The sequence below is a fragment of the Chelonus insularis genome, unplaced genomic scaffold (genome assembly GCF_013357705.1).
Source record: "Chelonus insularis isolate UGA/USDA-ARS -01 unplaced genomic scaffold, ASM1335770v1 contig_131_pilon, whole genome shotgun sequence".
Lineage (NCBI taxonomy): Eukaryota > Metazoa > Arthropoda > Insecta > Hymenoptera > Braconidae > Chelonus > Chelonus insularis.
In genome coordinates this window covers 899,091-911,874 of record NW_023276372.1, presented here as the reverse complement: position 1 = coordinate 911,874, position 12,784 = coordinate 899,091, and the positions used below count along the sequence as shown (strand labels likewise).

At 34.9% G+C, this 12,784-nt stretch overlaps 1 protein-coding gene across 4 annotated transcripts in view; it reads right to left on the bottom strand.

Annotated features, from left to right (window-relative positions):
* pdm3 (pou domain motif 3) overlaps nt 1-12,784 on the bottom strand; it is an 82,951-nt gene that overhangs the window by 59,205 nt on the left and 10,962 nt on the right. For all 4 annotated transcript variants that reach the window (XM_035094251.1, XM_035094261.1, XM_035094268.1 and 1 more), the window contains exon 2: nt 11,626-11,924. In XM_035094251.1, the coding sequence (XP_034950142.1) occupies nt 11,626-11,895 (270 nt within the window). In that variant the 5' untranslated portion in view covers nt 11,896-11,924. The remainder of the gene's footprint in view (nt 1-11,625; nt 11,925-12,784) is intronic.

Here is a 12,784-nt window from a genome sequence, read left to right as displayed (position 1 = left end):
TTGATAAAGCGATAAAATTATACGTAAAGTCTATTGTTCTTTTTGACAAATAAAAGGGTACCTGGCATACGTCTATCCGCATTCATGAATCATTGTTTATTTTTGTGTTTCTACAGAGAGTATAGTGTACAAAAATGTGGATGAAACAGGAAGGGAGAGTAAATAAAAAGCATGGGGTGACGCGCGCGCGGATGACAAGAGGAGCCGTAGCGAGTGTAGACGAGAGAAAAAGAAAAATAAAAACAGTAGAGTATGGAGGGAGGGGAAAAGTGAGTGAAAGAGTATTCGAGTATGAGGGAAGAGAGAATGACAGAGAAAGGATACTTCGGTAACCGTTGCTCGAGTAATTATTACGGATTTTCCGGATCTAATTCTCCGGGCGGTAACACGACACAATTCACTCACGCAGATTGCTCGCGAGAGCATGTAAATTTCTGTCAGTTCGTCTATTTTGTTGGCTTCTCTTTTCTCGTGGACAACGGGATATTGGAGTGGGTTGTGACGGCGGCATTCAACGATTATTCCACACTCTCTTTCCACCTGAGTCTTTAACCATTATTAAGAGGAAAAAAGCATTTACTCAATTTCGTGATCAAAGTAGTACACGATTTGTCTCTTTTTATTGATCAAATTCACATGTGTGTGTTTCTTTTTTTTATCTTTTTTATCTTATACAAAGGCACAATTATCTAGTAACGATTACAAATTAGAATTCAATTCAAGTCTTTGTTAATGACAATTTATCAATAAGTTGATTTTGAGAAATAGTTTTTTTTGCCTTTCCACCGATGAAGGGGAAATAAAAGGGAATTTATGAAGCAGGGAGTTGAGCAAGTCGTGTATTATGTCCACCCACGGGTTCCACGATTACGGGAGTGCGATCATTAACGATGCCGAGAGCCACTAATCGTCATCAGAGTTGCATTCATCGGAGGCATATCATACAGAATGTAAAATTGCGCCCTCGTCGCTCAATGCAGTGTAATGATTATTTTCTACTACAGCATAATGAGTGGCGGTCTCTTCGCATCTACACATATTAAATCCAAGTCTTCCATACAGATGCTCTATCACGGTAATCCATGCTCATTACAGCGAATAATAAATAAAAGATTCAGGTCAATAGTACTTTAATGAGATATCTAGAACCCATCAAGATCTATAAATTAATCATTTATTTATTATACGCGAGTCATATGAGAATTTTATTTGCATTTTTTATCATCAAAATATTGTCGTTTCCAATCCACCAGAACTATCAATCTAAAATATATCGAAACCAAGCTAGTAGGCCTTTGAGCTAAATTTGCTGAAGATAAGCTAGACCACATTCGACTTCTTTGCTGTAAATGCAAATCAGGAGTCTGGTTTGTTCTGATGAATTAGATCTACACTGATCTACTCTAGTAAGGTACACCAGACTCACCAGTAATTGAAGTTATCATTCAGTCATGGCTGAGTAGAGGATCATCACTGGATGATGATAACTTCATACCAGTTCCAATGATGAGCTTGGTGTGTATTCCTACTAGGGTAATAAGATCTAGTTAAATCTGATCTTCATCACAATTGTTACTGCTTTATTATATTTTTCTTTCCCTCCTATCCTATTACTACAATTTTATACTTCATTACTGCTGATAGGTCACTGTTCATATTGCACTATACTGCATCTTCTTATTGATTATTTTCTATCTACTTATTAATACATAATTCATACTAAATACATATATACAGATTATTGTTTAGATTTTGATTGATCGTCGTGTTGGTATCAGTGCTAATAAATCGTCTTATTCAGTGATCAACAGATCTTGGAGAAGTGAATTTGTGAGCCAAGACTGTAATAATAGAATTCTCTTCATGCCATATTATATCTAGAGAACCCCTACTCATTGCAGAACATTAATGTATACCTCACGATTGGATTTATGTCCTTGGATTAAGTACGAAAATATAGGTGTAATAAAAAGCAACTCATAAACGGAAGTGCGTATGAGTAAGAAATCTTGTGGAACATTCAAGTTGCTGAGCTTCAATAGCTATTACATATGATGCTGGTAGTTGGATTGAATGATTTGTAACTATTGAGCAAAAAATGTTCATTTGAAATAATATAACATTAAGTATCATTGAAATGATGGTTAATAAAATTTGAACAAGCATGATTGATTGTGAATAACTGAATGTTCACGGTGCGTTTTCGCATGGAATATGATGAGCTGCATAATTATTATTCTCGTCGATGCTGATAATTGCTTTTGTGGCAACAATCTAACCACCGCCGAAATGAATTGTGGCAAGGCAATAAGGTTTCTATTCCTCATTCTTCCATTGGTATTATTTTATGTGGAAAAAAAAATAATCTAGTAAATCCTTAATCTTAAATTAATTAGTCAAGTATTAGAATTCAGTTACTAATTAAATACAGTAGCATTACATCTTTTTTGTACATAATATAACATCGTAGATACACACATACAGTATTGCTAAATCGGTTGTATGCGAAAGTGATTACGACTCTTGGTCGTAGGTTCTCGTAAAAGCGACGCACAAGATGAAGCACTTTGGCAAAGAGAAGCTTAACGTAGCTGGATTTAAATAAGTTTGTTACAACTTTGGCAATTATGACGATAATTGCAACATACATTATGCTAATGCGCACCAGGCCATTTATTTGGAGTTCGTATAGCAACCATCGTCGAAGAACTCAGGCTTTATATTTCAACAAACTCCAAAGCTCTGCCCTATCTTAATTGGCTGCTTATTTGCACTCTACTTCAAAATAATTAAATTTGATGACTAAAGATTACTTCAATTTTTAAGTAATAAATTTCTTTTAATGTCAGACAATTGCTATATGAATTACTTTTCTTAATTAGTTGATGAAAATTACATTTTAAAAATTTTTCATTTCTACACACTATTTTTTTTTTCATTAAATACCTTAAATCTTTATTGAGATTTATTTCACCTGAATATATAACTTACATTTAAGAAAGAATATTTAATACAGTAACTGTGATTTAAACTTGAAGCTTGGAGTGATTGTATACCTTGATAGACCGCCCAATGTTGGCTACTACAAAAGCCATGATATAAATATTTTAAATTATTTTTATTAATTAAATTAACATTTTGTTCTAAAATTTGTTTGTCAATGCAGCTTTGGAAATAAACTTTTTATAAAGCCAAAGAATATATCAATGGATTTCCAATGAGGATTATTATGATATATTTTACTCCGCATATTTTAATAAACGAGAAAAAAAATTATCAATATGTATTAGTAAGCCAAAAAATACCCATCAAAAAAATATGCATACGACATAAATCAAGTAAACATCAGTATGCAAATAAGACCGTTGAAATGATCAAAGTATCAGAGCGAAAGATCTTTGGGGTGCATTGGAGGAAGCAAAACTACGGACATACTGGTATAGTATCTCCATAAATCCTGGGTGTATGGCTACGTAGGTCGTATTCGCGCGTGAGATAGTGCCCGGCGTGGAGAATGTATCAAAATCAGGCGCGAGGTTGCTTTATGGACGAGAACGCTCGTAAATACGCACTTCTGTGTGCTCCTACTCAACTATATTGTGCTAGAGACTTGAGAGAAACTACCGGGATGGGTTCGGATGATATAGAAAGGGGTACAAAATACCATCTACCGCTTGCTAATAAAAGATAGAAATACTGAGATGGAGAGAAATGAAAGATCTCTCACTCTATCTCACATTTCCATTGTTCATGTCGACTCGTCGAGTTGAATTGAAGCTCCTTAGGATTTACCAAGATTTCTGGAAAACTCTATAGACAATCATACAATAGATACAATTGCTAAAGGTCGTTTTAATAAAAGACAAGTAAAAACAAGAAAAAGCTCATTGATAAGGATCAAAACTTCATCAATTATTCTTTAAGATAAATAGATTGCTTTACGTATGTAGAAATTCTATTTTATTATAATAATAATTCAGTCAGTTGTATCAATTAAAATAATTAGTATCGAAACTACTTATCATCAACAATTAATAATAGCAAAATTAGCATCCTATTAAACAATCAAAACAAACTTTAGTCTAAGTGATAATTTAATTTTTCATTTTATTCTATTCACTCAGTTTTTGATGAATCAAATTCTTAAGTTTATGTGTTTTTAATCAACTTTCTATCACGTCAAATTGGAAAATTTTATTAAAAATGACAAGAATATCGTGATTGACGTCAGAACAATACAAAATTGACAGATAATCGATTAGTACAAAAAAAATTAAGACACTAAAATAGAATGCAGTTTAAATGATTATTTCTTTACATTAGGTTATATTTAACTGTTATTTATTGATTTACATTAAAACGTCAACATTTTTGATAATTAAATAAATTTTTATCTACTTAGCTTTAAATATTGTAAAATAGTGGAACAAATGGAGATATTTTAAAAGGGAAAGTTTATTAAAAATCACAGCAAAGATTTTATAATTGAGAAAGATGTCTCATGTGCTTGAGTTTCAGTTGTAAATTAAACATAAACAAATCAGTCGAGTGTTACTAACAACAATTAATGTTGTTAAATTTTTTTAAGGTTTTCTTCTATTCTTGTAATATTAAAAAGATTAAATGAATGCAATGAAATTCAACATTTATGATATGTGAAGGAGTTGATGTAGATATCAAAATTAATTGTAATTAAAAAAATAAGATTACGATAAAATAATGCTTAGCGAGCAAAACAAGTTTGTATCTTGAAGTTTGGTGCAACCTAGCTGAGGGTTGGCGAAGGGTGGTAGCAGATTGGCCAGCCACTAGCTTGCAATTTGCTTTCGTATCCCCTATTACCAATGAACTTAGATGGCACGAAGCAGACTACCGAGACGATGGTGGCGAGTCTGTCCAAAGTAAGTTCCTAATCTCATTGGTCAGCTGATATTCAAACAGTTGTAAAGCTCAGGATCACGTATATAGGTAAAGTATCCAAACCACGAATGTATGTAGTAACAGAGTGTCTAGTAACGGATATCGCTGGCAAACATTAATACTGAATGCTAGTTCTATGTGCCAGGGGATTATCTTATTCTTGGACAATGTGACGCGTGGTAACTTCGTCCTCTGGGAAGGAGAACCATCCCTCTAGGCAAACATACAGTACGCTCAACGGATAATTCTAGAGTTTAAATCTTGACCAGTCAAGAGAAATATAAAGTATCTCTCAATTTCTGTATTATTAAAATTAAATTTTAAAATTACACTTGTCTAAAAATCAAGAAAAAAAATAAATTTCCATTAGAGATAGGTGTCAATAATAATTTTAGCTTCTATGTAAGAACCTTTTCAATAATGAATCCATCCTGAATGAAGTTTTAAATATATAAATGAATGGTTAAGATAAATAATGAAATAAGTGAAATAAATTGATTAGAAAAATACATTCACCAGTATATTTTAAATAGTAGTTGGTTTAAATAATGTTATTGGTATAGAAAGTTTATGAGATAAAAATAGAGTTAAATCAATAGATGTTTAGTGACTCGTAATTTCGTCAGTAATCTGTGTTCAGACAGTTTCATTCTATATTTACAAGGACCATCTCATTTATATAGGAAAACAGAGTAGCAGAGTAGCAGAGTATAGGTACAGAGAGTGGAGTTTGTTTGTCGAGCAAACGTTTGCCGACGACACCGCCGGACACTGGTGCCTGCTCAGGACCTGGTTACAAGTCTGTCCGGACCAATGGAGGTGGTGGGAGTGGGGGAGGAGGAGTTTTAATACCATCTCCTAGGATGAACAGTAGTGGTCAAATAAGTTCGCCAAGTAATTCTAACACAAGAGTAGGAGTACTGTCGCGGTTTCTCATTTGAATACCTTCATCTTCTCTCCAATTCTACATCAATACATTCTCCAAAGATTTATCCATAGTACCAGCTCAGTTCATCTTCGGTTGGTAAATAAAATGATAATATTGAATATAGTAAATTTGTTGAAGATTTTCGATCTTGAATGTTTGATGATGAAAATAAAATAGAAGCTGTAAAAGTATCGATAAATCAAGGTGAAAGTTAACCACATTTTCCAAGGGATAAGAAGTAAAGACAAGCTAAGGTGCAAGACTTGAGGCAGTGAGGAATGGCTTGGTTGCTGTAGCCTTTAGCTGGAGCTTAGCATGCACTGGATCCATCGCCCCTTATATCCTTCGTGTTGGGGCCAAGTTATACCCGCAAACAGTCGTACATTAGTGCTTGCTAGAGTTCTGTAGGATTTATAAGGGCCGTCAGAGCAAGTGGGCAATGGTGGAAGCTGAAAATGGTCCAGTAGTTCGAGATCTATTATCAACAATTCAAATGATATAGAATATAAAATTGAAGCAAAATACATTTGAGAAAATAAGTAAATTGATGTAATTAAGATTTGTCACTTTATCTTGGTGACAAAGTTATTTGTAAATTTATCAGGTCATGTTATAAATATGTAGGAAATTGAATAAATAAGACATGTGATGAAAGCAAGCAAGAGTATTTAAAAATGAAGAAGTGACTGGTGAATTATGATTGTTGGTGACTGGCCAAATTACAAGTCCTTTCAATGGGCTTAACAAGCAATTCGAGTATAGAGTCTCAGGGAAATCTCGAGGACGAGTGTTAAGTGAAGGGTCAGAAGAAGAGAGTGTGTTGAAGATGGGATCTCTAAGAGTTTGGTTTGGTGCGCGACTACATTGCCAGAGAGCAGAGGGAGAATGAGGGGGAGGGAGATGTTGGAAGGACGAGCAGCCAGAGCAAGAGAGTACCAGGGAGATTGTTACGGGGGGTTGGAGCCGGCTAGTGGTCAGCACACTTGGCCGACCCTACTTCGCTAACTAGTTTAATGATATATGTTGAGCTACAAGCGCCTTGATTAATCGTTAACTAATGTTGGACCTTACTGTGCACTAGTATAGAGAAGAGGACGACATCGAGGGATGACCGAAGAAGGATGAAGGGGAAGTAAAGGAGAACGAAGCCTGGGTCTGTTAGTTTCCTCAGAGCCTTTACCCCTTCGACGATTCTCAAACTTTCAGCATATAACCAAACAGCAATCTAATCTCTCCGGGTAATTTGATTTATGATTCGGCGTTCGGCCGACCACCAACGTCCAAGGAAAAAGTTTGTGACCCCCTCTACCAAGGTCCAAGTTGTCGACGCAATTTCGTCGAGTATCCATCGGCCCTTTGGTGAAACAGATAAATTTACATTTGAGCAACATAGGGATATCGAACAAGTATTGCTGGAGAAAGAAAACTTGGTTTATTTCTACTGGAGAATTAATTCATTAAAAACAAACTTCATGATGAATAAACCATTCGGTAGATTAGTAAAGTATGAAGACTATCAAGTAGTAAAACAGACTAAACTAGTGGACCATACGGAATATGAAACACACTGTGTACAATTAATTAGACCGAGTGGTGCTCATAATGTGGGATCAGTAGAACAGAGTGAATGGATTGTACGCGGCGTTAGCAGGAAGCAAGGGGATGAAGACGAGGTTGCTAGGGGTTAGCTCAGAGATGCAAGACACCGTGAAATTACCAACAGAGTCTCTCATGCTCGGTAGGATGAGTGTGGGTGGTGGAACGAGTCTGTCCACTCCGCGTCCTAGGGCTACTGACCAGCGGGTATTTGTCTTGTCTCCTTGTTTATGAGATTCAACATTGTTATTTGGCACCGCCTGGGAGTTCTCGCACTATGTGGTAGACATGTTCGCCAGTTTCCTAGAGTTTCCTTTACTTTGAAAGGGCGCGAAGCCGAACAATGTCCAACCCTTAAATCCTTCGTCTCGACCACTCACTCTCTCTCAAGGCCCTTGATCTTCACTGAGACTGCAATACGACTGTGGTAATAATTAAATTTCTCCCTCTACTTCAGTATGAAAAGTTGCAGAAAGGAGAGATGAATTTTATTAAACTGATTGTCCTAACGATAGTCAACCGTTTAAACCTTTCTCGATAATGCTGCATCAGCAGATAAATTTCATGAGCTCTTAAATGATACTGTTTAATCTCAATCATATCTTATTATGGTTTTTACCGTCAGATCTAAATGGTGATCTGTAACGAGTTGTTCAGAAAGTATCGAACTTACTCAATATTTAATTGATACATTTTAGATGAGCTCTCTAATTAACTCAACTCAAACTTCATTTAATATAAATACATTTATTCATGTGATTATTTTAAAAATTTACCACTCTTTATCATTAGTGTGATAATGATATTTATGTTCCATCATAAAATATAAATAATTATGAAATGGAGATATTTTATCTGGAGCATATGCAAAATCAACTACAATTTAGAGTATTTAAAATATGTCTGCAATAGACATATCACTCAACAGATTTTTTTTTAACACTCAATTCAGAGGAAAAAAAATCTTGTGTATTTAAACTACTGTGATTTTAACTAATTAATTTATGCTACATACGGCTGACTAATTATGATATATTACGATGAATTTTTGAACTTTTACAGATTTAATACAATATTATTAATTAAATAATGTATCTGAGCATTTTTTTTTTGCTCAGTTGTTCCAGAATAATGATTTTTTTTTTTTACGTATTTAAAATTACCTAATTATTATTGATGAAAGATTAAATATACTAATAATTATTGAAAATCTTACAAACGAATTCCTTAAGTCCTAATTCAGAACTTTTTTAGTATCATTAATAAATTCTTTCATGTCTGCATAAATAATGTGAGCAAAATTAAAATTTTATTGGCATTTATTTACGGTACAGAGTTGAAAAAAAATATAAAAACAGACTTGGAATGTGGCAAAAATGATCTAAAGGACTTAAACAAGTACGTACATTTCGACTGGGGAGTTGAAATTGGTGCGGAGAATAATAGAGTGTAATGGTAGGAGGATAGATGAGGAATATGTCAAAAATAAGGATGATTATAGGTATAGGATGATTAATCAAGAAAATAGTAGAGATTTAGGTGAAAGGGAGGAGTTATCTAGATGATTTGTCGGACAGCAAATCTTCCTACTATACATTGGCCACCGCATTTAATGTCCAACGTCAATATAAACCGTCGGATGCTTTTTCTACAATTGACAGATTTTCAATTTAATCAAGTTCCAATCTAATGGAAAAAATGCCCAATCTACTATTGATGTTATATATACGAACACTGTGTATACATCACATACAACCGCAGAGTTAGAACTCAGCGTACATTCTGATTGAAATATACATTGAGATTTAATCGTACAAAGAGATCACGGCGATGTTTTTAAACTTTTTCGTGCTTCTAGGAAATTAATTTATCGGGAAACATTTTTCTATCAACTCGTACCAAGTATCCGCACGACGAGGCGTCGATGAAAATGGACAAGCTCATTCACAATCAAAGAATATTGCTTTTTTCCTGATTTTCATTTATAACTATCCAATAGTCGTCATCCTTTTTAATCGCAATCGATTGTCACTGCATTTTTATTACCTTCATTTTAGTCCTGTCTTCAATATTAAACCGTCCTTTATATCTTACGACTTCAATCACCATAAAAAATACATTTTTACAGTCTTTCACCTACCTACAAATACATACACCCTTGTAATCTGATACAACATCGGCATACCGTTAATAATAAGAAAACAAACATAATTATTATGCTCCGATAAAGTAATCGGATTCCTTGCGGTTCGTGTACCCTTTTTCTGACAACATTGACCAGTTACTCACCTCCACTGACCAAATAACAGTAACGAGGCGACGAATAATACTCGTATAATTGTGAAATTTGATCGAAATGCAATTGAAATGCTGAAATAAGCTCAGTAGTAATGAGATCGCCCAGCCTTCTGTGTACATGTGTCCCGATCATTTGCCTTCAATCACTCCTTGACAGATGCACTTACGGGTGGAACTCCAACCTATCAAGAAGGAATGCGCCTGAAGGCTCAACTGCACACTGTACCGATTAGTCAAGCTCACTACGACCTGGACAATCTTCTCTTCCTACATCAAATTGAATGACGTTCCCTTGGGTGATTAACACTCGACAAATTTTATTATTTTGTTCGCTTTTGCCATTTATGCTGTTTACCTTCATTCTTGATGGCTGTTTTTCTTGATTGTCCAACAACACTCATCGTATTTTTTTTTCTTATATCTTTCAATTTTTTTTGCCATTGTAAATTACCCTATCAGCCGTATGTCGTCAAGTTTACTCTGGTACTAGTCCGATACGCAAGCACAGCCGATGCTGGTCGTTGTTGTCCACCAAAGGTGGGCACGTAAGCCGTGTGTAAACAACTACTATTCACCCAGTCTTATCGTCAGAAATACCTACAACATCCTGTTACGAGTTTCCTAGCTAAGCTGGGTGAGAACAAACGTCCTTTGACTTGTGGTTTTCGTTTTACATACAACTAAATTTTTCAAATAAAATCTTCGTACATCATTTAATTCTGTTTTCGTTCATTTGATGATTGTCAGTTGGTCAAATGATGCTAATAAGTTTGTTTGCCAGTGTCATGAGGTGAATGACCGTTCAATTTTTTCACTGAATAATTAATCAATTTATCATTTAAATATTTATGTCAACTGGTGACAGACAGGCTCGATTAGATCGTAACATTCTAACAGGTGATAGGCCTTTACTTAAGTTCATTCTCAAGTTGATGAGAACGCGGAAGCTTTTGATTTTTATGTTAACACACTGAGAAAAAAATATTTTCAGTAGCCAAAAAAAAAAAAATACCTAGGGATTAATTATGTAATGATGCTAAAAAATGTTTGACGACAGATTCTAACGATTATGCTTATGAATCCAATGACACTTTAATTATGATAGATTTTAGTAGATAAAAATTGAATGCCTTTTATAACACTTTGAGGAAAAAAAAATCAACAACTTATTCGATAAAATATTTCTATTTCTAGAATATTAATTAACAATATGATAACTGTATCCTCGAGGCATTTTTAGAATAAAATTTTTTACAAAATGGTTTCTTCGTTGAATTTTTTTTTTTTTTTTTCATGTATTAATTGAAGAGATAGATAGATTTGTAATTTAACCATCACTTTTTTTTAAAAAAAATAATAATAGAGAAAGGAAACGTAAAAATGATTAATTGAAGTAAATTTATTTTTATCTTTTATTATATTTCGAGAATTCAATTCAGTATGTATTAAAAATTTTTTCCTCTATCACATACAAATTATTTTCAACAGTCAAGTGAAACTTGAGTGTTAACAATTTTATTCTATAAACATAAAGATTCAAAATGTATTCAATAAAGTTGCAAAAAAAATTACTTATGAGTACATCAAGTCTCAAGTGTTAACCCTCAAGTTCATCTTGACAATCTCATCACACGCATCGTTTCGTTGATTATGTACAGTCTACCAAGATCACATCATGATTTGGATTGAGATAGAACGACATGCGCTGCACTTGGTCATTCAATTGCCTGTCATTGACACACAAAGCTTAACCCGATGAATGAGACGTAAGTAAGAAGAAGGTCATTGGACTTTGGTTAAATATATTCCTCCCATTGCAAAATGTTGATTTTTATTTACTATACCATTTTATTATAAAATATAATTAATTCCGAATGACTTACCTCACTCTTGAGATTCAGCGGGACATCACAAGGAGGTTCAATCTCCGTCGTTTCAGTTTTGACGTGAGACAGCATGTTATGGCTATGTCTCGGTGGTACTGCAGTGGCTAACATATTAGGATATTGTCGATGATGAAGCTGCTGAGGTTGAAGACGTCGCTGATGATAAGGGGAGGACGATAGGTGTGTATTTAGCGTACGTAAGTCTGCAGGTGGTGATGCTGGAGCAGCGGTACTGCTTTGTTCCTCCTCAGCCGAGCCTTCTGCCATGTCAGCCGAGCATCCCGAAGACTCGTGATCTAAGACAAAGAAAAAAAAAAAGTTAAAAATGAAAGAAAAAAGAAATGATCGTTTATGGAAGATATAATGTACGATAAAAAAGGAACACGTGCTCGCACGTCACTTAATGCTTTGACGCTCGAAAAAAGTAAGGAGAAGAGTTTGGGCTCGCGGTCCAAGTAATGACAAAAAGACGAGTCTCATAAACACGAGGATCCTAATTAAATGGGGGGATCCAGCCATATCGAAATTGGCGGGCGCAGCTGTTAAGAATTCAGAGACTGAAAATTAGAAAGGAGGCCCGTTCATCTTCCAACTTCAAAGCAAAAACGTATGGTCGGCATTCGGTGGTAAACATACACATCTGAGATATTCGCTTGCATAGAGAACAAGTTATATGGTAACACATTAATGTCTGTAGATCACGTCTGTAGACATAAGAGTATCTTGAATTTGAACGTAATTATTTTTATCTAAGCCTGTTTCTGTTAGCGAGAATTCAAGGGCAATGAAATCTCGACTCTGACTCCTTGATGACCTTATACTTATTCAGTTCTTTTCCACGAGCACTTTGGTTGCGACCCCATCATTTCTGTCGACCGGTAGACGTTTTAGAAACATAACTTAACAACATCTGCTTCTATTTTCGCGCTGGCCCACCGCCAATACTTAACTTTTTAAACTGCAGGCTTATGACGAACGGCTGGATGGATCATTGAGCGTATGTTTCAAGCGAAAAGGTCACGAGTGCAACTGGTCGCGTATCAGGGAGAAACTGTTAACTAGGAGGAAATCTTCCGCGTCACTGACCGCTCTGAGGTAAATGAATTGTGGTGACTGCGTTTGAGAACATGAACGTTGGCTCATCGACTCGATAATC